The sequence below is a fragment of the Oncorhynchus keta genome, chromosome 35 (genome assembly GCF_023373465.1).
Source record: "Oncorhynchus keta strain PuntledgeMale-10-30-2019 chromosome 35, Oket_V2, whole genome shotgun sequence".
Classification (NCBI taxonomy): Eukaryota; Metazoa; Chordata; class Actinopteri; order Salmoniformes; family Salmonidae; genus Oncorhynchus; species Oncorhynchus keta.
The window spans coordinates 45,341,614-45,369,080 of record NC_068455.1 but is presented as its reverse complement, the minus strand read 5'-3'; the positions used below and the strand labels follow the sequence as shown (position 1 = coordinate 45,369,080).

The window sequence follows — 27,467 nt, the reverse complement described above, 5'->3', positions numbered from 1 at the left end:
CGCTTAAAACGGGCACGTCTTTTTATCCAAAAATGAAATAATGCCCCTAGTGGACTAACAGGTTAAAGCTTGGGAAGTCTTTTTGTATCCAAATACGGCTTTAAACTTCTTCACAACAGTATCTCGGACCGGCCTGGTGTGTTCCTTGTTCTTCTTGATGCGCTCTGCACTTTTAACGGACCTCTGAGACTATCACAGTGCAGGTGCATTTATACGGAGACTTGATTACACACAGGTGGATTGTATTTATCATCATTAGTCATTTAGGTCAACATTGGATCATTCAGAGATCCTCACTGAACTTCTGGAGAGAGTTTGCTGCACTGAAAGTAAAGGGGCTGAATAATTTTGCACGCCCAATTTTTCAGTTTTTGATTTGTTAAAAAAGTTTGAAATATCCAATAAATGTCGTTCCACTTCATGATTGTGTCCCACTTGTTGTTGATTCTTCACAAAAAAAAAGACAGTTTTATATCTTTATGTTTGAAGCCTGAAATGTGGCAAAAGGTCGCAAAGTTCAAGGGGGCCGAATACTTTCGCAAGGCACTGTACCTCTGCTGCAGAGGATAACTTCATTAGAGTTATGTAATGTAAAATGTAAAATGTAGTTACCAGCCTCAGAAATTGCTGCCCAAATAAATGCTTCACAGAGTTCAAGTAACAGACACATCTCAACATCAACTGTTCAGAGGAGACTGCGTGAATCACTTCAAAACCACTTCAAAAGGACACCAATAGGAAGAAGATACTTGCTTGGGCCAAGAAACACAAGCAATGGACATTAAACCGGTGGAGTAGGTGAACTTATGATCTCTGCATGTGTGGTTCCCAACGTGAAGCATGGAGGAGGAGGTGTGATGGTGTGGGGGTGCTTTGCTGGTGACACTGTGATTTATTTAGATATCAAGACACACTTAACCAGCATGGCTATCACAGCATTCTACAACGATATGCCATCCCATCTGGTTTACGCTTAGTGGGACTATCATTTGTTTTTCGACAGGGCAGTGACCCAAAACACACATTCAGGCTCTGTAATGTCTATTTGACCAAGAAGGTGAGTGATGGAGTGCTGCATCAGATGACCTGGTCTCCACAATCTCCTGACCTCAACCCAATTGAGATGGTTCGGGATGATTTGGATTTCAGAGTAAAGGAAAAGCAGCCAACAAGTGCTCACCAAATGTGGGAACTCCTTCGAAATGGAAAAGCATTCCTCGTGAAGCTGGTTGAGAGAATGCCAAGAGTGAACAAAGCTGTCATCAAGGCACAGGGTGCCTACTTTGAATAATCAAAAATTTTGCTTAGGGGAGAAATCAGGTTATATGCGCTGTTGAAACTAACACAACTAAAAAAACACATGGAAACTGTAAATATTGTTAACTTCACTCATTAGAGGACAACCTGCTGAGGAAACCATTTACATTTTGGAGTGATTCATTTTGATTTTAGGGTCGCCAAAAGAGAAAAAGAAACGCAACACTTATTTGTCAAACACTCATTGTTACATCATGTTGAAATCAATTGATTGAGAGGGGGCGGGTTGCACTTCCAGCTCAAACTAACCTTACAAAAAAATACACACAGAATCTGTGAATAATATGTATATCACTGGTTAGAGGACAACTTGTAGAAGAAAGCCAGCTACATTTTGGATTGTTGCATATTGTTTCAATTGGGCAGCCAACGCAGAAAGGTCAACACAACACTATTTTGTTAATCACTCATATCGATATCAATTTGAAGACAGCAATGATTTGTCCGCTGGGCGCTGTTCTCAGATAATCACATGGTATGCTTTCACCATAAAGCCTTTTTGAAATCTGACACATTGGCTGGATTAACAACAAGATAAGCTTTATTTTGATGTATTGCTCTTGTGATTTTATGAAAGTTAAATATTTATAGTAATTTAATTTGAATTTGGCGCTCTTCAATTTCACCAGATGTTGTTGCATCCCACTGTTCCATAAGAAGATTTAAAAAAAGGAGCAGACAAAGTGTGTTCCGGGATGTATGTTTTTGTCTTGCACATATGTGTACATGTGTGTGTTTTCCCCTTCCCTGTTAATGGGAGTCACACGAGCCCAGGTGACGAGATAGCATGCAGACGAGTGCTTCGTAAGCGCCTCGCTAATGTATAAAGTGTAACATATGGTCTCCATCTACTTGAGCGCGGAGGGCTAGCCATATGACGGTGACGTTAAGTCTCCCGTCATCACCAGCCCACTTGCCAAGCTAGTTTGCATGCTTGGCAAGGCATGGAGTTGCAATGTTTTTATTTTTCCTCTCCTGCACTCTCGCTGGTACTAGAGATGTTACATCAAAGCAGCTAACTTCAAAGCAGTGTTCTGATGTGTGTAGTATCACTTTATCAGAAGCACGTCATCAATGAAGTCCGAAGCTTTGTTTTGATCAACTGCTTTTTCAAATTGTGTGTTGCAAAATGCGAGATCCCACTTATTTCGCCGTGGCCTTTTCTGATTTCCAGCTGCTTTCAAACACGGACCTCTACTGCACGTGTATTTACAAATATAGTTATGATTCTGTACAAAATTAATCACCTGACTGGTATGCAACATTCAGCGATGTAAGGGTATGAGGTAGAATACTGTTGAAGGCAAACTATTTTTTAAATTGAGTATAGTATAAGCTTCTGTCTTAAGCAGAGTTTTGAGAGTGAGAGTGTGATGACTGTACCTTTTTTAATTGAAAATATTGGCTACATAAATGTACCATTATACTCTTTATCTGCACATTTTACTAAAAGGTACTGCACAGTACCTGAGGGTTTATTATGTGTATTTTGATATTTTTGATGGGACAGTCATTGTTGTTAGGGTGGATCTCTCTCATTTTCTCATTGTTTTTTCTCTTTTTAATTTCCCTCTATTCTTCTCCCTCCCTCCCTCCCTCCCTGCTCACACCTACGTGCCCTGCTTGTTCCCTCCCTCATTCTTACTTCATCACTTTCCCTCTACCTTTTCCTCTTCTTTCATCCTCTTCCCATCCTCTCTTTCTTATGCTCTCTCCTTCCTCCTTATTTCTTTCTCTCTTATACTTTCCACCTTCTCCCACCCCATTTTTCCTTACCCATCTCTCCCTTTCTCCTTCCTTACCCCTCTTTCCCTCCTCTTGCCTTCCTTTCCTCATCTTCCCTTCCTTACACACCCTTCTCTCCTTCCTTCTTCAACCAACTCCTTCCCTCCCTACACCCCTCCTCCTTCTCTCCCCCTCCTCACCCCCTTCTATTCCCCTTCCCTCCATCTCTCACTTCAGGTATGGGTAACCTTACCTTCCAGATCACACCCGACTCCAACAAGGACAGTGAGAGCATCCAGATGGGCCGTGACCTCAAGCTTTCCTGCCACGTGGATGCGGAGCCCCAGGACAAGGTCAACTGAATAATAATAATAATAATAATAATAATAATAATAATAATAGGGTATGACCTCTTTATAATGTCTTATAATGGTCTCATAATGATGCAGACTAAATAAGTTGAGAGAATTGAGAGGGATGAACATTTTATTTAAAGAGACATATGCCTTGTTAAAATACGTTATAAAAGGCTATTACATGCTCATTACAAGTTACAATGAATTCAGTAAAGTACAGTACCAGTCAAAAGTTTGGACACCTACTCATTCAAAGGTTTTTCTTTATTTTTACTATTTTCTACATTGTAGAATAATAGTGAAGACATCAACACTGTGAAATGACACATAAGGAATCATGTAGTAACAAAAAAAGTGTTAAACATATTTTAGATTTTAGATTCTTTAAAGTAGCCACCCTTTACCTTGATGACATCTTTGCGCACTCTTCAGCATTCTCTCAACCAGCTGCACCTGAAATACTTTTTCAACAGTCTTGAAAGGGTTTCCACATATGCGGAGCACTTGTTGGCTGCTTTTCCTTTACTCTGCGGTCCAACTCATCCCAAACCATCTCAATTGGGTTTTGGTCGGGTGATTTTGAAGAACATGTCATCTGATGCAGCACCTCATCACTCGCCTTCTTGGTCAAATAGCCCTTACATGGCCTGGAGGGGTGTTGGGTAATTGACCTTTTGAAAAACAAATGATAGTCTACCAAGTGCAAACCAGATAGGATGGCGTATCACTGCAGAATGCTTGTGTTTCTCGGCCCAAGCAAGTCTCTTCTTATTATTGGTGTCCTTTAGTAGTGGTTTCCTTGCAGCAATTCAACAGTTGATGTTGAGATGTGTCTGTTCCTTGAACTTTGTGAAGCATTTATTTGGGCTGCAATTTCTGAGGCTGGTAACTCTAATGGGTGTATCTTCTGCAGAAGAGGTAACCCTGAGTCTTCCATTCCTGTGGCAGTCCTCATGAGAGCCAGTTTCATCATAGCGCTTGATGGTTTTTACTACTGCACTTGAAGAAACTTTAAAAGTTCTTGAAATTTTCCGAATTAAATTACCTTCATGTCTTAAAGTAATTATGGACTCTCGTTTCTCCTTGCTTATTTGAGATGTTCTTTCTATAGTATGGACTTGGTATTTTACCAAATCTTCTGTATACCACCTCTACCTTGTCACAACACAAGTGATTGGCTCAAACACTGTCATACCTGCTCCCGCTCTTCCTCCCTCTGGTGCTCGAGGGCGCCAGACTTCCCAACATTACACACTCAAGGCACTTTCAGTACGCACACCTGCCTTTCCCCGTCATGTGCATCAACGCTCATTGGACTCACGTGGACTCAATTACTTGTGTAATTTCCTTCCCTATATCTGTCTGTTTCCTAGCTCTGTTTCCTGCTTCGGGATTGTTTGTCATATGTCCTTGTTTACCCATGTGCTGATGCTGTTCCTGTCTTGTTCTTTGTCCGTTCCTGAATAAATGTTTGACTCCCTGTACCTGCTTCTCCTGTCTGCCGTTGGTCCTCACAAACACATGACTTGAAATGCATTCCAGGTGACTACCTCATGAAGCTTGTTGAGAGAATGCCAAGCGTGTGCAAAGCTGTCATCAAGGTAAAGGGTGGCTACTTTGAAGAATCTCAAATATAAAATATATTTGGATTTGTTTAACACTTTCTTGGTTACTTCATGATTCCATATGTGTAATTTCATAGTGTTGATGTCTTCACTACTATTCCACAATGTACAAATGTTTAAACATAAAGAAAAACCCTTGAATGAGTAGCTGTTTCCAAACTTTTGACTGGTACTGTGTGTGTGTGTGCGTGTGTGTGTGTGTGTGTGTGTGTGTGTGTGTGTGTGTGTGTGTGTGTGTGTGTGTGTGTGTGTGTGTGTGTGTGTGTGTGTGTGTGTGTGTGTGTGTGTGTGTGTGTGTGTGTGTGTGTGTGTGTTTGAATATATTAACACAATTAAATAACATCTTGCTATATTATTATACTATTAGGTGAACTACACGTGGTACCAGAACGCGATGCTCATCTACAACTCGGACAGCCTGATTGTGCTGCACAGCGACCCAGACATGGCGCCTGGTACTAGCAGTCTGGAGATCGTGGACATGAAGTTCCACGACCAGGCCACCTACAGCTGCGTGGCCAACTTCCCCGGGAGCACAGTGCCCGAGCTGAGGGTAGATGTCAACATCACCCAGAACAGCGGTACGGGAACTGTTCCTTTGTTCTGTTGCCATGTTCACCTGCTATTAGAGTTATTGGACGCTCCTAGTTCCAAGTGGGAAATTTCACTTTACCATCCAAGTCGGAATTACAAGTGGGAAACGCAGAGAGAATGTTGTTACCCGAGTTGCCGAGTAGTGACGTTTCACCACTGACCTTTCACCTTTTCAACCAAAAGATGACAACAAATCCATTTATGATAATTACAACCTTATCAGTAGGGATAATTTTATTTATTTGATCAGGGAATCATACTGTGACCAAGGTCTCTTTTACAGATGAATTACATAAATTACAGAAAATACACACATCAAATATAAATACAAAATGCAAGCAGAAAGAAGAACACAGTCATAAAAAACTAACACATTCATCAGTAATAAGGTCCTCAATCAGCTTTCTGAATTACCCTGGAGGCACCAGAACATCAAATTGAAGAACATTTTGAAGAAAACTAAAAGCTGATTTCTATAACTCAGTAGAGACAAAAGCAATTTCCAGAGTTAGCCATCCCTGAGACTGGGTGTGGTACGTCATATGTCTAAAGTTTACCAATGACTTTTAGTAAAAGGGCTTTATAAATTAAAACTTTTTTTTTCTGAGGTCTTGGCTGATATCTTTTGATTTTCCCATGATGTCAAGCAAAGAGGCATTGAGTTTGAAGTTCGACTTTGAAATACATCCACAGGTACACCTCCAATTGATTCAAATGATGTCAATTAGCCTATCAGAAGCTTCTAAAGCCATGACAACATTTTCTGGAATTTTCCAAGCTGTTAAAAGGCACAGTCAATAGTGTAACGTAAACTTCTGACCCACTGGAATTGTGATACAGTGAATTAATCTGTCTGTAAACGGTTGTTAAAAAAATTACTTGTGTCATGCACAAAGTAGATGTCCTAACCATATTGCCAAAACTATAGTTTGTTAACAAGAAATGTGTGGAGTGGTTGAAAAACAAGTTTTAATGACCCCAAACTAAGTGTATGTAATCTTCCGACTAAAACTGTATATATAACCACTTTAATATCCAATAAAAATGGCCTTGCTAATGTCAACATTTAAGCTCACTCACTCTCCCCCTCCACCCTTCATCCGGCTGTCCTCATCTTTCTTTCTTTTTCTTTCTTTCTATAAACCCTGGTTTTCTTTTGGGCAACCCTTTCTAAAATATTTTCTTGCCCTCCACTCCTCCCTCTTCCTCTCTCTTCCACTCTTCTCTTTATCTCTCCATCTCCCTCCTCACTCCCCCCTCTCTCCCATCCCACTCCCTTCACACTCCCTCTTACACCCTTCCCCCTTTCTGCCCCCCCCCCCACAGTTACTCCCCCAATTTTAACGGTGCCAGAAGGGGGCCAGGTGGTGAGCGTGAGGGAGGGAGGCACCACCGACCTGGTGTGCCTGGTTGATGGCAAGCCCCGCCCACCCGTGCTTTGGTCGCGCGCCGACAAGGACCTGACCATGCCCACGGGTGAGTGGGCGGTGGAAACACGCGACGGGCGCCTCCGCCTGACCAATGTCACCCGCGACCTGATGGGTGCCTACCGCTGCCAGACGGCGCCATACAATGGCCTCAACGTCAAGCCACGTCAGGCACAGGTTCAGCTGAATGTACAATGTGAGTCGCAAAGTGCTACATTTTCCATAAGATGTCTGTTTATTGTGCTCTGGATGGAAATAAAAAGTATTTCCCAAGTGTTTCTCCTGGTCCTGGTGATCTACAGTGGGGCAAAAAAGTATTTAGTCAACCACCAATTGTGCAAGTTCTCCCAATTAAAAAGATGAGAGAGGCCTGTAATTTTCATCATAGGTACACTTCAACTATGACCGACAAAATGAGAAAAAAAAATCCAGAAAATCACTGTAACGACGTTCTTCGTTTGTTGAAAGAGAGTCGGACCGAAATGTAGGGTGGTGGTTACTCATGTCTTTAATGAATGAATCACGGTACATGAAATAACTGAATCAAATACAAAACAACAAAACGGAACGTGAAACTTAATTACAGCCTATCTGGTGAAACTACACAGAGACAGGAACAATCACCCACGAAATACAAAGTGAAACCCCGGCTACCTAAATACGGTTCCCATCAGAGACAACAAAAATCACCTGACTCTGATTGAGAACCGCCTCAGGCAGCCAAGCCTATACTAGACACACCCCTAATCAACCACAATCCCAATGCCTACAAAAACCCCAATTCAACAATACAATAAACCCATGTCACACCCTGGCCTGAACAAATAATTAAAGAAAACACAAAATACTAAGACCAAGGCGTGACAGAACCCCCCTAAGGTGCGGACTCCCGGACGCACCTCAAAACCATAGGGAGGGTCCGGGTGGGCGTCTGTCCATGGTGGCGGTTCCGGCTCGGGACGTGGACCCCACTCCATAAATGTCATAGTTCCTCCCCTTCGCGTCCTGGGATAATCCACCCTCGCCGCCGACCATGGCCTAATAGTCCTCACCCAGAACCCCACTGAACTGAGGGGCAGCTCGGGACTGAGGGGCAGCTTGGGACTGAGGTAGCTCGGGACTGAGAGAAAGCCCAGTACTGAGAGGAAGCCCAGTACTGAGATGAAGCTCAGGCAGGTAGTAGGCTCCGGTAGATCCTGGCTGGCTGGCGGATCTGGAAGATTCTGGTTGACTGGCAGATCTGGAAGAGATTGGTTGACTGGCAGATCTGGAAGAATCTGGTTGACTAGCAGATCTGGAAGAGACTGGTTGACTGGCAGATCTGGAAGAGACTGGTTGACTGGCAGATCTGGAAGAATCTGGTTGACTGGCAGATCTAGAAGATCATGGCTGACTGGCGGATCTAGCTGCTCTATGCAGACTGACAGCTCTGGCTGCTCCATGCAGACTGGCAGCACCTTGCAGACTGGCAGCTCCTTGCAGACTGGCAGCTTCTTGCAGACTGGCAGCTCCTTGCAGACTGACAGCTCCTTGCAGACTGACAGCTCTGGCTGCTCCATGCAGGCTGACAGCTCCTTGCAGACTGACAGCTCCTTGCAGACTGACAGCTCCTTGCAGACTGACAGCTCTTTGCAGACTGACAGCTCTGGCTGCTTCATGCAGACTGACAGCTCTGGCTGCTTCATGCAGACTGACAGCTCTGGCTGCTTCATACAGACTGACAGCTCTGACTGCTCCATGCAGGCTGACAGCTCTGACTGCTTCATACAGACTGACAGCTCTGGCTGCTTTTTGCAGACTGACAGCTCTGGCTGCTCCATGCAGGCTGACAGCACCTTGCAGACTGGCAGCTCCTTGCAGACTGACAGCTCCTTGCAGACTGACAGCTCCTTGCAGACTGGCAGCTCTTTGCAGACTGACAGCTCTGGCTGCTTCATGCAGACTGACAGCTCTGGCTGCTTCATGCAGACTGACAGCTCAGGCTGCTCCGAACATGCAGGAGGCTCCGACAGCGCAGGAGGGAAGGAAGGCTCTGGCTGTGCTGAACAGGCGAGGCGCACTGAATGCCTGGTGCGTGGTGCTGGAACTGGTGCTACAGGATCGAGGACACGCACAGGAAGCCTGGTGCGGGGAGCTGCTACCGGAGGACTGGTGTGTGAAGGTGGCACAGGATGGACTGGACCGTGAAGGTGTACTGGAGAGCCTGAGAGCAGGACTGGCACAGGACGTGCAAGGCTAGGTAGGTACACAGGAGGCCTAGTGCGTGAGGCTGGCACATTTTTCACCAGCCGACTAACACGCACCTCAGGACGAGTATGGAGCGCTGACCCAGGTGCCATTAAATCCCGACACGCTCCATCAGAGTGAATATCGTACCTATAGCACCATACTAGCAACTCCCTCATTACTCTCTCCTCCACTTTCCCCATTAACTCCTTCACAGTCTCTGCTTCGCTCACCTCTAACACCGGCTCTGGTTCTGGTCTCCTTCTTGGCTCCTCACGATAAACAAGGAGAGTTGGCTCAGGGCTATCTCCTGACTCAGCCACTCTCCCTCTGAGCCTCCCCCCAATACATTTTTGGGGCTGCTTTTCGGGCTTCCCTCTGCGCCGTCGTGATTGCCTCTCCAACTCCATTCTCCTATAGCCCTCTTCGCACTGCTCCAGCGAATCCCAGGCGGGCTCCGGCACTCTCTTTGGGTCGACCGCCCACCTGTCTATTTCTTCCCACGTCGTATACTCCATACATCTGCTGTCCATAACGTCCTCATAACAGCGTCTCTCAGCTCTCGTAAGTGCCTCCGTTCGCTGCTCCTGCTATCGCTGCCTGTAACCACGCCACTCGGTCCGTGTGTGGTGGGTGATTCTGTAACGACGTTCTTCGTTTGTTGAAAGAGTGTCGGACCGAAATGCAGCGTGGTGGTTACTCATGTTTTAATGAATGAATTGCGGTACATGAAATAACTGAATCAAATACAAAACAATAAAACGGAACGTGAAACCTAATTACAGCCTATCTGGTGAAACTACACAGAGACAGGAACAATCACCCACGAAATACAAAGTGAAACCCCGGCTACCTAAATACGGTTCCCATCAGAGACAACAAGAATCACCTGACTCTGATTGAGAACCGCCTCAGGCAGCCAAGCCTATACTAGACACACCCCTAATCAACCACAATCCCAATGCCTACAAAAACCCCAATATGACAATACAATAAACCCATGTCACACCCTGGCCTGAACAAATAATTAAAGAAAACACAAAATACTAAGACCAAGGCGTGACAATCACATTGTAGGATTTTTAATTTTTTAATTTTACTTGGCAAGTCAGTTAAGAACAAATTCTTATTTTCAATGACAGCCTAGGAACAGTGGGTTAACAGCCTGTTCAAGGGCAGAATGACAGATTTTGAACCTTGTCAGCTCAGGGATTTGAACTTGCAACCTTTCGGTTACTAGTCCAATGCTCTAACCACTAGGCTACCCTGCCGCCCCAGGATTTTTAATTATGGTGGAAAATAAGTATTTGGTAAATAACAAAAGTTTATCTCAATACTTATACCCTTTGTTGGCAATGATATAGGTCAAACGTTTTCTGTAAGTCTTCACAAGGTTTTCACACAATGTTGCTGGTATTTTGGCCCTTTCCTCCATGCAGATCTCGTCAAGAGCAGTGATGATTTGGGGCTGTTGCTGGGAAACACGGACTTTCAACTCCCTCCAAAGATTTTCTATGGGGTTGAGATCTGGAGACTGGCTAGGCCAGTCCAGGACCTTGAAACGCTTCTTACGAAGCCACTCCTTCATTGCCCGGGCGGTGTGTTTGGAATCATTGTCATGCTGAAAGAGACAGCCACATTTCATCTTCAATGCCCTTGCTGATGTAACGAGGTTTTCACTCAAAATCTCACAATACATGGCCCCATTCATTTTTTCCTTTACATGGATCAGTCGTCCTGGTCCCTTTGCAGAAAAAAGCCCCAAAGCATGGTGTTTCCACCCCCATGCTTCACAGTAGGTATGGTGTTCTTTGGATGCAACTCAGCATTCTTTGTCCTCCAAACACGACGAGTTGCGTTTTTACCAAAAAGTTATATTTTGGTTTCATCTGACCATATGACATTCTCCCAATCTTCTTCTGGATCATCCAAATGCTCTCTAGCAAACTTCAGACGGGCCTGGACACGTCTGGCACTGCAGGATTTGAGTCCCTGGCGGCGTAGTGTGTTACTGATGGTTACTGATGGTAGGCTTTGTTACTCTGCAGGTCATTCACTAAGTCCCCACGTGTGGTTCTGGGATTTTTACTCACCTTTCTTCTGATCATTTTGACCCCACAGGATGAGATTTTGTGTGGAGCCCCAGACCGAGGGAGATTATCAGTGGTCTTGTATATCTTCATTTTCCTAATAATTGCTCCCACAATTGATTTCTTCAAACCAAGCTGCTTACCTGTTGCAAATGCAGTATTCCCAGCCTGGTGCAGGTCTACAATTTTGTTTCTGGTGTCCTTTGACAGCTCTTTGGTCTTGGCCATAGTGGAGTTTGGAGTGTGACTGTTTGAGGTTGTGGACAGGTGTCTTTTATACTGATAACAAGTTCAAACAGGTGCCATTAATACAGGTAACAAGTGGAGGACAGAGGAGCCTCTTAACTTCTTGCGTGTCCAGCCATCCCGGATCCGGGATCGTGAATACAGCCTCAAGCTCATTACCATAATGCAACGTTAACTATTCATGAAAATCGCAAATGAAATGAAATTAATCTATTTGCTCTCAAGCCTAGCCTTTTGTTAACAACACTGTCATCTCAGATTTTCAAAATATGCTTCTCAACCATAGCAACCTAGCATTTAGCGTTTAGCGTTAGCATTTAGCGTTAGCATTTAGCATTAGCATTTTGCGTTAGCATTAGAAGGCAACATTTCACAAAAACCAGCAAAAACATTCAATAAATCATTTACCTTTGAAGAACTTCGGATGTTTTCAATGAGGAGACTCTCAGTTAGATAGCAAATGTTCAGTTTTCCTGAAAGATTAGTTGTGCAGGAGAAATTGGACCGTTTTCTGCGTCATGTTTGGCTACCAAAAAAAAACGAAAATTCATTCATCCAAACGCCAAACTTCTTCCACATTAACTCCATAATATCGTCTGAAACATGGTAAACGTTGTTTAGAATCAATCCTCAAGGTGTTTTTCACATATCTCTTCATGATATATCATTCCTGGAAGTCTCCCTCTGTCTCAATCACATGGATGAATGCGAGCAGCTTGGAGATTACGCAACAATTTCAACAAAGGACACTGTGGTAAATGTCTCTTATGGCCAATCTTCCAATAATATGCCTACAAATACGTCACAATGCTGCAGACAACTTGGAGAAACGGTAGAAAGGGCAGCCTAATTCGTGGCGCTTTCACAGCCATATAAGGAGACAATGGAAAACAGAGCCTCAAAAATCCTGCTCATTTCCTGTTTGAGGTTGCATCTTGGTTGCGCCTGTAAGATCAGTTCTGGGGCACCCACAGATAATATCTTTGGAGTTTTGAAAACGTCAGAGTGTTTTCTTTCCAAAGCTGGCAATTATATGCATAGTCGAGCATCTTTTTGTGACAAAATATTGCGCTTAAAACGGGCACGTTTTTTTATCCAATAATGAAATAGCGCCCCCCTAGCTTCGACTGGTTAAAGAAAAAGTTACAGGTTTGTGAGAGCCAGAAATCTTGCTTGTTTGTAGGTGACCAAATACTTATTTTCCACAATAATTTGCAAATAAATTCATTAAAAATCTTACAATGTGATTTTCTGGATTTTTTTTCTCATTTTGTCTGTCATAGTTGAAGTGTACCTATGATGAAAATTACAGGCCTCTCTCATCTTTTTAAGTGGGAGAACTTGCACAATTGGTGGCTGACTAAATACTTTTTTGCCCCACTGTATATGGTGTGCAAGGTTTTGTTCAGTCCAGTAGTAACACACCTAATGAACGAATCAAGCAATCTTCACATTTTTTGATTAGTTGAATAAGCTGTGTTACTGTAACAGAGGTCATTCAGAAGCACACGTGTAATGAGTGATGTTGCCTGAGACCTGAAGACCTGATTCAGTTTTCCCAGCTAACAATATTCTGTCATTTAAACTCAATCAACAATTTGTTCAAATCGATAGCTAGTTGTATTAGATTAGAATGGACTGCAGTCACTGTCTCAATTCACTTTCAAACACGATAACCCTTAAATGGGGTCGAATGCACTGTTACTGACATACACAACAACGTTGCTAATTAACAAATGGTATCAGAAACCAACGCGTCTAAGTGTGCATACCCTGTTTGTTTTTGTGAGCAATTTGCGACTAAGCTATTAACAAACACTCCCCTTGGTTACATTTAGACTTCTTGGTGGTCTGCAGTGAGAGTGCTTTTGCCTGCTGCGCTTCAATAATGCTTCCATTGTGAAGCGGGCTCGTTCATAATGTTCAAAACCCTAAAAGCCTTAGAATTCATGAAGATTTCTCTTCTCTTGGCACCATCACAAAGGCAAGCCAGAGATCCTATTCATTAACTGTATGGTATGTGATGTTGCTTGACGCTCATGAAAATACATCTTCCCACTTTACAGTTTTGTAATTAGTGCCATTGAAGGTGTGTTGGTGTGTTTTGTTTTCAATGTGAGCTGTGCCATTGTTGAAAAGAAATGTGTCCTAATTTTCTCACCGTCCTATACAGTTCACTTTATAATGCATTATTGTGTAAATTGTGAAATAAAATAATATAAATCGGTAGATGAGGCGAACAATACAATCCTGTCCATAGATAAACAGAGGCTTAAAGGATAGCCCTGAAACACACATTGTTCCGTTGCCTGTATTTCCCATGAAATGTGATGTGCAGTATGGCCCCCTTGATGTCCACCCAACTATACCCTTAGCCACTGAAGAATAAGGAACAGAGGAGTATTCAATTGTGTCAGGACCATGGGGCCAAACAGAAAGGAAACTCTATGTGGTCCTGTCAAAAATGCAACTCATTTCTACCTTTGATGGATTGGTTGTCCGTGAATTCTTTGATTGGACTGATCACGTCAACATCATACTTTCAAAATCTTAGCTAGCAAGATAGCAGTCATCATCATGAATTAAGTCAAATGGCAAATCCTTTTCATTCCTTGTCATATGAAGAGAAATTATATATAATACATATCGGCCATTGGACATAAACATTACACAACAAGTTGGAAATCGCAAATTCCCCAATGAGTGGTTCAGATAAAATCAGTGGCTAACTGCAGGCATTGCAAAGCAATCCATTTCTGCTATTCAGTGGAGTGGGTGTGTTGTCCAAGTCTGGGATTAAGGGTATATTTTCCTAGCTTTAAAGGACATTTGCCATGCTGTCAATCCAGCATGACTTCTGCCATGCTCAATACAACTGGAAGCTCGGAACTGGGAAATCTCAGACTTGAATGAGTTCAAGACAACTGGGAACTCCCCCAAAAAACTAGCACCGACTGGGAAAATACGTTTTGAAGTTGGGAACTCGGGCCTCTTTCTCGAGCTTCGACCTTGAAATCTCTGACATCGTCATCATTCAACCTTTTTTCTGATTTCCCAGTTGTCTTGAAAGCACCATTAATCCATAGAATGCCAGCCTTTGATGACAAAGTTTGATGACAAAATTTGACCATGAAGGACCCCTGCGCCACTGTCCTGTTGAAGTGAGCACAACAACGTGAGTCCAAAATTGTCTTGTATGCTACTGCATAAATGATGTAATATGCCAGGGAGATATGACCAGTATACTTTAGCTAAGAAAGTAATACTAAGTGTATGTTGTGTAGTAAGCTGTTAGTAGCCCATGTGACTCGCCCTAATAATTGTGTCCCCTTTCCCCACATAATTTAGCCTACTGTTCTGACTTGGTGGTGCAAATGTAGCCTATAGCCTGTTTTAGAAAAATGTCGACATTGAATATTGTAGGAGCTTTCATTGTCAACTTATATGCCCCCTTTATTTATCCTATGGTTCTGATGTGGTGTACAGGGAGAATACTGTAAGAACGGCCCATGTTCTGAGTTCTGTCATTGTAAATTTCAAAAGTGCTGAACAAATAGCTATATTGCCTACGTCTGTCCTAACTCGCACTGTCTTAATTGAAATTACGGATTGACTCTTATCCGCTTGTAGTCCCCTTATGCCATAGTTTGTACATCTCAATTGTCAGTAGAAACCACATTTGTTTAAGCAGGTCAGCCATATCAGCTATGTTTTTAAAAGGCAGTCAATGAGTCTGAATGAACTTTTTTGCTTCCAGACAAGGCTCCGCTGATAGCCAGGTGTAGCAGTGGTAAGGTGTTGGGACAGCTTTATGTAGGCCCTAACAGTTTGTGGGCACGGTTTGTTACCGTTATTGTGCAATGAATGTGTTGTTTAGTGTTGTGTAGTGACTTTGCTGGCATGCATCTAAACATTTATTTTTTTGCCCCACCAAGATTGTCCAGCTAAAATTGCCACTGGATAGACTAGATGGGTTGTTGTTGCAGACACCTATTCAATCCTCTCAGATCTCCACAAGTGCCTTGTGGATAGGGCCTTAATGTTTGTTTGGGATTCATGGTAAAGGATATGCCCAAACTAGCTTGCTTAGCGAATGAAGCTAGTTTAGCCCCAAATGCATGCTAGCTTCAGTAAAGACTACTATGACATGGAGCTGTCATTCCAAACCCTTGCAACCCACATCCACTGTCCGTCCACATCCTAAGAAGGATACTGCTAGATTTACAAGACTGGCTAATGCAGGTGGGGTGGAAGGGCGACACCAGTCCACTTCAATGATTTATTGGAGAGAGAGAGAGGGATTAGAGAGAGAGACAGAAGAAGATAAAGTGTAACTGAGAGAAGATAGTGATCAAGAGAGGTAAGGAGAGAGAAATGGAAGGAGAAAAGAGAACCAGGGAGAGGAGGGAGAAGGGAGAGAATAAAAAACGGAGAGGAAGAGAGAGTGAGGTAGAAGTTGCAGAACCCCTTTGCCAGGGAGCAATTGGCGTTTTGGAAACCAACGATTCTCCCTTCCTTTCCTCCCTCCCTCCTTCCCTCCTGGTTTGTATTTATTGATTTGTTTATTGATTTTGTTTTGTACCCTTCATTTGCTTTTGTACCCTTCATTTACCATTTTTGATCGATACCCGGGGAAGATGCTCCTCTATAGTTAAGGGAACTCCCCTCTTTCTCTCTTCCTCCATCCTTCTCTCCTTTTCTCCTCTACCTTCTTTTATACTCCCTAGTCCTCCCTCTCTTTCTAGCTCCTCTTACCATGACATGGATGTTGTTCCTCATTGCTATTCTCATCATCAATTAGGCAGCATCTCACTCTGTGTCCCTCTATCGCTCTCTCACTCTTGTCTACTGCCTTATCACCTCTCTCCCTTCTGTGTCCCTTTTGCTTTTCCTCCCTCCCTCGCTCCGTCTAGCTGACTCAATCATCTCCAGTCTCTCTCTCATTCACTCTAACACTACACTCTCTCCGTCATCAGTCTTCCTCCATCACTTTCTCTTTTCACTACACACACACACACACATACACATACACATACACATACACATACACATACCACCTTTTCTCCCTTGCACTCAATGCAGATCAATCTACCCTGTCTACCATACTGTAAATGTCTGGGGACTAAGTGATATGTCTGGGTGTGTTTGTGTGTGGATTTGTGTTTGTGTTTGTGAGAGAGTGTCTGTCTGCCTTTATGTATGTCCATCTCTCTGTCTGTCTTTCCACCCTGGTTCGAATCCAGGCTGTATCACAACCCACCGTGATTGGAAGTCCCATAGGGCGGCGCACAATTAGCCCAGCGTTGTCTGGCTGGTGTAGGCCGTCATTGTAAATAAGAATTTGTTCTTAACTGACTTGCATAGTTAAATACAATACAATACATAGTGGAAAAAAATTAAAGACACCTGCAAAATGATCAGTTTCTCTGGTTTTATAGGTATCTGTTTGGGTCAAATTATCATTTTTATTTTGCTCTATAAACTACAGAAAACATTTCTCCAAAATTCCAAATAAAAATAGTGTCATTTAGAGCATTTATTTGCAGAAAATGACAACTGGTGAAAATAATAAAAAAGATGCAGTGTTGTCAGGTAGGTAGTTGGATGGGTGGGCTATTTACAGATTGGCTATGTACAGCTGCAGCGATCAGTATGCTGCTCTGACAGCTGATGCTTATAGTTAGTGAGGGAGATATGTCTCCATCTTCAGTGATTTTTGCAATTCGTTCCAGTCATTGGCAGCAGAGAATGAGAAGGAAAGGCGGCCAAAAGAGGTGTTGGCTTTGGGGATGACCAGTGAAATATACCCTGCTGAGGCACGTGTTACAGGTAGGTGTTGCTATGGTGACCAGTGAGCTGAGATAAGGCAAAGCTTTACCTAGCAAAGACTTATAGATGACCTGGAGCCAGTGGGTTTGGCGACGAATATGTAGCGTGGACCAGCCAACGAGAGTATACAAGTCGCAATGCTAATGTTAACACGCAATGCTAATGTTAACACAGTGTCCAAAGAAGGGCCAGATGTATATAGAATGGTGTTGTCTGCGTAGAGGTGGATCAAAGATTCACCCCCAGCAAAGGCGGCATCATTGATATATACAGAGAAAAGAGTTGGCCCGAGAAGTGAACCTTGTGGCACCCCCATAGAGACTGACAGAGGTCCAGACAACAGGACCTCCGATTTGACACATTGAACTCTATCTGAGAAGTAGTTAGTGAACCAGGCGAGGCAGTCTGCGAATAAGAACGTGGTGATTGACGGAGTCAAACGCCTTGGCCAGGTCGATGAAGACGGCTGCACAGTACTGTCTTTTATCGATGGCGGTTATGATATCGTTTAGGACCTTGAGTGTGGCTGAGATGCACCCGTCACCAGCGGAGAAGGTACTGTGGGATTCGAAATGGTCGGTGATCTGTTTGTTCACTTGGCTTTCGCAGACTTTAGAAAGACAGGGTAGGATGGATATAGGTCTGTAACAGTTTGGATCTATAGTGTCTCCCTCTTTGAAGAGGGGGAAGACCTCGGCTGCTTTCCAATGTTTGGGAATCTCAGATGAGTGGTGGCAGATCATTTTAGGAAGAGAGTGTCCAGATTGTCTAACCCAGCAGATTTGCAGGGATCCATAATTTGCAGCTCTTTCAGTTGAACATCAGTCGTATGGATTTGGGTGAAGGAGAAGCGTTGGGGGCTTGGGCCAGTTGCTGCAGGGGGTGCAGAGCTGTTGGCCGGGGTTGGGGTAGCCAGGTTGTCGGTAACAGGTCCTTATTTATTGATAATTGTTTCACCCCTTCCACACCCACTTGGTGGAACTCAAAACTACAGTGCTGGTTTTTCATTATTTGGTCCATTATGCATGAATGTGAAGACTCACATTTTTTGGTTTGCATGTCATGCCTAAATTTGTTAATCTTCTCAACCAAAATGTTAGTCAAGTGGTTGGCAATATCAAAGGGTTTTGTTATGAACAAGCCATCTGCCTCAATGAAGGATGGAGCCGAGCTTGCTTTTTTGCCTAAAATTTAATTGAACCCCTTGACACATACCAACAAACAGGTGTGATCATTCTCCATGGTCCCTGCAGCATACGCTCAAACCGGTGGGATTAGAACGCTTATTTTGAATGTCTAGTTTCGATTGACGGTGTTTAAGCTGGCCATATTTTTCTTTCACCGAAACATTTTGTATCAAACACAGTCCTTGCAAAGTTTTTGTATGCAATGTTCAGATATTCACATAAGTTGCTACAGCATAACACAATAATCCAAACTGAAAAATGTAGGCTACATTAGTCCTAGCTTTAACTGAGAAGAGATTGACATAACACAAGAGATCATATTTAGCTAACTCTCGGCTGACAGAAACCACAATATGAATTAGCTAATTGCAATTACAATTAATCACGTCACGGGGTAGCTCACCATTGCTCAACATAATTGTGCACAACACTTTCTAAAAATCGAAAGTAATAGCCACCATGTTTGTTTTTTTGTGTCAACCAAAGATAAGAGGAGGAGACTAGATGAGTTTGGTATGTTACCTTGGGGCGGCAGCGTAGCCTAGTGGTTAGAGCATTGGACTAGTAACCGGATGGTTGCGAGTTCAAACCCCCGGGCTGACAAGGTACAAATCTGTCGTTCTGCCCCTGAACAGGCAGTTAACCCACTGTTCCCAGGCTGTCATTGAAAATAAGAATGTTTTCTTAACTGACTTGCCTGGTTAAATAAAGGTAAAATAAAAAAATTAAATGTTAACAGTCTGCATGTTGAAGGTGGTGTGCCGTCTACGATTATTCACTTCCCTTCAGTTACTTCCAGAACTTTACTCGAAAGATATGTGAAGCATTCCTTCACTTAATTTTAACATCTTTGGTCTGACAGATGTTTACGTGACACCCAGAATACAGTGTATAATGTCAACAAACATGTTGCAACACATAGCTGGCAAATAACTTATCATAAGCTCATTATAATCAGTAGATCTTTAAAAAAGTGTTTTACACACATCACAGGTGTCATATTTGTCCCCAGTACTTGAAAACATGTGAATAAAACTGTAAATACATTATATCCATATACATGCATACTGTATGCTACAGTAAACCTTCAATACGATATACAGAAATTAAATTAAGGCACTTACTTTGATAGGAATGCACACATGTCCAAAGTTATTATTTGTAAGTAAAACAACAATGAATGCAATATGAGCGCCAGACAGAAAATGTGCCGCAGGGGGAAAAGTATATGCAAGACTGTGCAAATGTCTGCATTCTTGATCTGCGGAAACACCTTGTTTGTCCGGCTCATTATTGCCTCAAACATAAATTGTACGCAACAGTGAAATGGGCTACTTCTATGTGAATTAATGAGGAGGCAGAACACACCTCAATTCAAACTATTGTTAGAAAATAAAACTAGTACTCCAAAGATTTTTACTATCATTCTTCATATAATTTGTTCCGTGGTATAGTTTCTTCTTTTTGCTTAGTTTAGTTATGTGATTTCTCAATTTACTGTATGTTTGCCAGTCTGCTGTGTTGTCAGACTTATTTGCTATTGCCTTTGTCTCATCCCTCTCAGCGATACAGTTTTTTTGAATTCATCATCGATCCATTGGGATTTGTCAGTTCTAACAGTCAGTTACTTGATGGGCGCGTGCCTATCAGTAACCGGAAGAAGCAGTTTCATAAAAGTGCAGCTTCAGGATGTTCTTCATTACACACATCAGACCAACAAATATTTTTCACATCTTCGACATAGGAATCATTGCACATGATAGTTTCTACACCATTTTAGGTCCAGTCTATGTAACTTTCTTTTTTATAGATATAGCTATTATACTACAATCACTACATCCAATAGGTGTGGATAGAAGGGAACGGAACTTACCAAATAGGGAAGGGGAAAGGGGGGATATCTAGTCAGTTGTACAACCGAATGCCTTCAACTGAAATGTGTCTACCACATTTGAATCATAGAGGTGCAGGGGGCTGCCATAATCAACATCCACGTCTTTGGCGCCCGGGGATCAGTGTGTTAACTGCCTTGCTCAGGGGCAGAAAGACCGATTTTTACCTTGTCAGCTCAGGGATTCAAATCCAGCAACCTTTCTGTTACTGGCCCAACGCTGTAACCACTACGCTACCTGCCCAGCATTTCTTCCATAGAATTCGACAGAGGTCCATGCAGGCTTGACCTTTTGATTGCTATACCCTGTCAGAAAGAGTAGATTTCTAGTGAACTTACAGTATTTTTTGCCAAACTACTCTACAAATTGTGTGGATGGTCTCTGCTTCGAAATATAATTTGTTTGTAGAATAACCGTGGCTCCTTGTGCATTACTCGTGTAAGTAGGCTACTGGTGACAATCAGCAATAGCCATTTGTGAAAAAGATCTGTTATATTCTATATCATTCTTACTGTAAAATATATATGTGTTGACTGTAGTAAGGCAGGGTCAATGATGTCTGCTAAATGAACAAATTGATTTTAATTTAAATGATCGGCTATGATAAGCCAACTGACATTTACTCCTGATGTGCTGACCTGTTGCACCCTCGACCACTACTGTGATTATTATTATTTGACCATGCTGGTCACTTATGAACATTTGAACATCTTGGCCACCCCTCATAGCCTGATTCCTCTCTAGGTTTCTTCCTAGGTTTTGGCCTTTCGAGAGGGTTTTTCCTAGCCACCGTGCATCTACACCTGCATTGCTTGCTGTTTGGGGTTTTAGGCTGGGTTTCTGTACAGCACTTTGAGATATCAGCTGATGTAAGAAGGGCTATATAAATACATTTGATTTAATTGAAATGGCACAGCCATAGATTGGCATGGCACAGCCATAGACTTGGCTACTAAGCACAGATAAATACAACTGAAAACATGCTATTCTGTTGTCTTGTATCATGTTTTTATGACCTTCCTAAACAAAATATTAATGGATTTGTTAGTTACTCTGCCATTTTTAAAGTCATGTCCCCCTCATCCTTGACTTTTCTTAAATAAGAGTACATAGCACACTGTGTGCTAAGTGATAATGCCCTTGAAGTCTGTGTTTACAGGATATATTGGCACGGTGTTGGTCGAGGGCTGGCAAACCATGCCAATATATCCTCCAACCACCGGCTTGGAGGGCATTATCACTTATTAACAGTGTGCTATGTACTCTTTTAGGAAAAGTCAAGGAATGATTAACATATTTTCATGAAAAACATTATTTGGAATCATTTATTCATACTATTTCATACTTCTACAAATATAGTCCCGACACAAATCTAGGGTTGCTAGAGAAGCGACCCAGTCACTCAGTCTTTTTGTTCTTTATCTATGGATGCGACCCAGTCGTTCGTTCTCAATGTTCCATTGCCATACTGTCTGGCAACGTTCTTATCCCTTGCTTGCTAGCTAGCCATCTACGGCTAACTTATAGTCACGTCAAACAGTGCAACCAGAATAACAGCAAAGTAGTTGCATTTGCATAACCTTTTTTTATAGTGGTATTTTATATACAGCCATAACAATGAGCTAATGAGGCGCGATTTCACTCGTCAGGAAAATGTTGTTCAGCGGAGCTAGCAAACAACACAGCTACAGTAACACAATCACTTCAAACTGAAGCTGGAAAGACTGCCAATTAGCTGCGATTTGTTGTACCTATTTTAAATATAATGTTTTTTGTATATATCCATAGAAATGATGCCAGCTAATTCATGATTTTGACTGGCTGAGAAACACTGCTTGCCTGTCTGTCTCTATTCGACAGCAGGATATCAAATTTGAATATTGAAACAATGTTGAAAATGTCGGAGAGACAGACAGCAAGGTTTATACAAATCAATGCTTTTGAAAACTAAATACTATTCTAAAAGAAATGTGAGATAATGTCTAGATGATTTTGTAGTGGAGATCAAATGTATACATTTTCTGGTTGGGCTGATGAGACAGTGGATTGTACAGTCAGATGGAACAGAGTAAATAGGTATTTTAACGTCATAGATTTAGCCAGTGGCAACTTGTAGAATAGACACCGACTGGAATGCAGTTTTAAACAATCAGCATTCAGGATTAGACGCAACATAGAGTGCCTGGATACTAGCCCTTAGCCGTGGTATATTGGCCATATACCACTAACCGTGAGGTGCCTTATTGTGATTTTAAACTGGTTACCAACTTAATTAGAGCAGTACAAATAAATATTTTGTCATACCCGTGGTATACGGTCTGATAAACCACAGCTGTCTGCCAATCAGCATTCAGGACTCCAACCACACAGTTTATAACCATTGTTAGAATCTAAATATCACAAACAGGACTGTAGTTATAACCACCTTTCAGAGGTCATGAATGATTTTCCTTGTTGCCCCTCCTTCTCCCGACAGTTGGGTCTGCTCTGCTCCTTCTCCCAATAGTTGAAGGTACCCTGCCTTGAAACTGAACCAAACACTACAAGACATGTATGTAATTTCACAGTAAAATACGATACATGTGTTTACAGCATTAATACTGTATACTGCAGTGCATTATGGGTAAAATGCTGAAAAATACTGTAATGAACTGTATTTGGAAGCCTCCTGTATAAATTACTCTACCATACTGTATTTCTTTAAATCAATTGCTTATGCCTACAGTAGATTCGGTAGTTTACATACACTTTAGCCAAATACATAAACTCAGTTTTTCACAATTCCTGACATTTAATCCAAGTAAAAATTCCTTTTCTTAGGTCAGTTAGGATCACCACTTTATTTTCAGAATGTGAAATGTCAGAATAATAGTAGAGACAATTATTTATTTCAGCTTTAATTTCCATCATCACATTCCCGGTGGGTCAGAAGTTCACATAGGATCAATTAGTATTTGGTAGGATTGCCTTTCAATTGTTTAACTTGGGACAAACGTTTTGGGTAGCCTTCCACAAGCTTCTCACAATAAATGGGGTGCATTTTGGCCCATTCCTCCTGACAGAGCTGGTGTAAATGAATCAGGTTTGTAGGCCTCCTTGCTCGCACAAGCTTTTTCAGTTCTGCCCACACATTTTCTATGGGATTGAGGTCAGGTTTTTGTGATGGCCACACTAATACCTTGTCCATTTAGAAGACCCATTTGTGACAAAGCTTTAACTTCCTGACTGATGTCTTGAGATGTTGCTTCAATATATCCACATAATTTTCCTCCTTGTGATGCAATCTATTTTGTGAAGTGCAGCAGTTCCTCCTACAGCAAAGCACCCCCACAACATGATGCTGCCACCCCCGTGCTTCATGGTTGGAATGATATTCTTCGGCTTGCAAGCCTCCCCCTTTTTCCTCCAAACATAATGATGGTCATTATGGCCAAACCGTTCTATTTTTATTTCATCAGACCAGAGGACATTTATCCAAAAAGTACAATCTTTGTCCCCATGTGCAGTTGCAAACCTTAGTCTGGCTTTTTTTATGGCGGGTTTGGAGCAGTGGCTTCTTCCTTGCTGAGCAGGTTATGTCGATATAGTTATATAGATATTGTTTTACTGTGGATATAGATACTTCTGTACCTGTTTCCTCCAGCATCTTCACAAGGTCCTTTGCTGTTGTTCTGGGATTGATTTACACTTTTCACACCAAAGTACGTTCATCTCTAGGAGACAGAACGCTTCTCCTTCCTGAGCGGTATGACAGCTGCATGGTCCCATGGTGTTTATACTTGCGTACTATTCGAAATTTGGTTGAAAAACAGGTTTTAATGACTCCTAACTAAGTTTATGTAAACTTCCGACTTCAACTGTAAGTATCTCTATTGCTAGCCAACATTGAATTACTGCATGTGTCATTAGCTAACCTAGCTATTTAGCTGGCTAAGGTCTGCTAGATAGCTAGCTCAAGTTGACCGAAGCCATTTTGGTTTGCTCTAAATTGCTTGTAAACATCTTGCTGTGCAACCTAGAAAAAACTCACACAGATATAAATTGTTGTGATGATAGGCTTCACTGTACCACAGCCTCTGAGTGCTATAATTAATTAAACTAAGAGCAGACACATAACCCAGCTAGCACAGTGGATCTGGCCCGAGTCTGGGCCGCCTTCGGCACTATTTCTTATGGCTAGAATGCAAAGATTGAGCTCTGGCTGATTCCGGTGTGAGTTATCTGGCCCAAATGTATTATTTGGTGCTTGGGCCAATTGGGGCTACTCTGGCTGATGATTACACGGGCTGCTTTAATATATATATAATATAAGATATTTATTTTTCCATATTTTCTCATTGTTTCTGTGATCAAAAAATACTATTAAAATTTACATATTTTTTAAGAGACCTGAGTAGTATTTTAGTATTTTGATACTTTGTTCAACGCAATTGATGAGAATTAAAAACTTTGAATGGAGCCTCCTGAGTGGTGCAGTACATCACTTTGGCCAAGCTTCCTACCATCCAGGACCTATATACTATCAAATCAAAATGATTTACATAGCCCTTCGTACATCAGCTGATATCTCAAAGTGCTGTACAGAAACCCAGCCTAAATCCCCAAACAGCAAGCAATGCAGGTGTAGAAGCACGGTGGCTAGGAAAAACTCCCTAGAAAGGCAATAGGAAGAAGGCCATAGGAAGAAACCTCACTACGATCGTCGTAGTGAGGAGACCAAGGAGCAGCGCGATATGAATACATGTTCTGTATTTAATGAAGAAAGAACACTGAAACAAACTTACAAAACAACAAACAAACGTGACGCTAAATAATCTAAATGTGCAGACACAGGCAACTAGACATAGACATAGATAATAACCCATAATATGGTTCCCAATCAGAGACAACGATAAACAGCTGCCTCTAATTGAGAACCAATCTAGGCAACCATAGACATACATAAACACCTATATTGTAAACAACCCCATAAACCTATAAAACCCGTAGAGAGTACAAAAACACATACATCACCCATGTCACACCCTGACCTAACCAAAATATATAAAGAAAACAAAGAATACTCAGGTCATGGCGTGACAGTACCCCCCACAAAGGTGCAGACTCCGGCCGCAAAAACCTAATCTAAAGGGGAGGGTCCGGGTGGGCCTCTTTCACGGCGGCGGCTCGGGTGTGGGACGTGGACCCTGCTCTACCTCAGTCTTGGCCCACTTAGGTGACGCCTCTGGAGCGGGGACCCTCGGAGTGGGCCCCGGACTGAAGATCATCGTAAAGGGCACTACTGGACAGAAAGGCACCTCTGGACTGAGGAGCGTCTCTGGCAGCTCCAGACAGGAGGGAGATTCCAGCATCGCCAGCGTGACAGGCGGCTCTGGCGGCTCCTGGTTGGCTGACGGCTCTGGCCGCTCCTGGCTGGCTGGCGGCTCAGGACAGACGGGAGACTCTGGCGACTCGGGACAGACGGGAGACTCTGGTGACTCAGGACAGACGGGAGACTCTGGCAGATCCGGACTGGTAGGTTCCGGACTGTGACCCGTCGTGGTAGGTTCCGGTCTGCGGCCTGTCATAGGAGGTTCCGGTCTGTAGACTGTTGCTGGACGCTCTGGACTGGGTACTGTTGCCGGACGCTCTGGACTGGGTACTGTTGCCGGACGCCCTTGACTGGGTACTGTAGCCGGACGCTCTGGACTGGGTACTGTAGCCGGACGCTCTGGACTGGGTACTGTTGCCGGATGCTCTGGACTGGGTACTGTTGCCGGTACTGGTGGTACTGGACCGAGGACACGCACCTCAGGGCGAGTGCGGGGAGAAGGAACAGGGCGTACTGGACTGCCGAGGCGCACTATAGGCTTGGGGGGGTTGCCGGCACTGGTGGTACTTGGCTGGGGACACGCACCTCAGGGCGAGTGCGAGGAGCAGGGAGTACTGGACTCTGGAGGCGCACTAGTGGCCTGGTGCGTGATGCCGGCACTGGTGGTACCGGGCTGGAGACACCCACCTCAGGGTGAGTGCGGGGAGGAGGAACAGAGCTTACAGGGCTCTGGAGACGCACAGGAAGCCTGGTGCGTGGTGTTGGCACTGGTGGTACTGGGCCTAGGACACGCACCTCAGGGCGAGTGCGGGGAAGAGGAACAGGACACACCAGGTTGTGAAGGTGTACTGGAGACCTAGTGTGTATAGCTGGCATCAAATCTTCCAGAACTTTAACACAAGTTTCAGGCTGAGTACGAGGAACTGACATAGGTGGCATCGAACAGCTAACACGCTCCTCAAGGCGAATGCCATGCATACTACGCCAAACCAACAGCTCTCTCTCTTCACTCTCCTCCAATTTCGTCAACAACTCCTCGAATGTCTCATAATCTCCCCTCCGTTCACTCTCCTTTCACTCTCCTCCAATCTGTCCAATAACTCCTCGACAATCTCAGACTCACCCCTCAACTTCGCGACTGCTCCAAGTGCACCCCCCCCCAAGACATTTTTGAGGCTGTCTCTCGGGCTTCCAGCCGAGCTGCCGTGCTGCCTTCTCATACCGGTGCCTCTCTGCTTTCGCTGCCACAAGCTCTGCCTTGGGGCGGCGATATTCCCCTGGTTGTGCCCAGGGTCCTCCGCCGTCCAGAATTTCCTCCCAAGTCCATGAGTCCTGCGATCGCTGCTGCTGCCTTTTACCACGCTGCTTGGTCCTTTGGTGATGGGTTATTCTGTCACAACCGTCGTAGTGAGGAGACCAAGGCGCACCGTGATATGAATACTTATTCTATATTTAATGAAGAAAGAACACTGAAACAAACTTACAAAACAACAAACGAACGTGACGCTATATAATGTAAATATGCAGACACAGGCAACTAGACATAGACATAGATAATAAGCCACGAAATACCCAAAGAAGACGGCTGCCTAAATATGGTTCCCAATCAGAGACAACGTTAAACAGCTGCCTCTAATTGAGA

The 27,467-nt window shown here is 43.3% G+C and overlaps 1 protein-coding gene across 1 annotated transcript in view; it reads left to right on the top strand.

Moving 5' to 3' along the window:
- LOC118369131 (MAM domain-containing glycosylphosphatidylinositol anchor protein 1) overlaps positions 1–27,467 on the top strand; it is a 377,353-nt gene that overhangs the window by 263,857 nt on the left and 86,029 nt on the right. Inside the window, exons 8-10 of the mRNA XM_052497083.1 lie at positions 3,280–3,395; positions 5,391–5,604; positions 6,944–7,240. Of these exons, the coding sequence (XP_052353043.1) occupies positions 3,280–3,395; positions 5,391–5,604; positions 6,944–7,240 (627 nt within the window). The remainder of the gene's footprint in view (positions 1–3,279; positions 3,396–5,390; positions 5,605–6,943; positions 7,241–27,467) is intronic.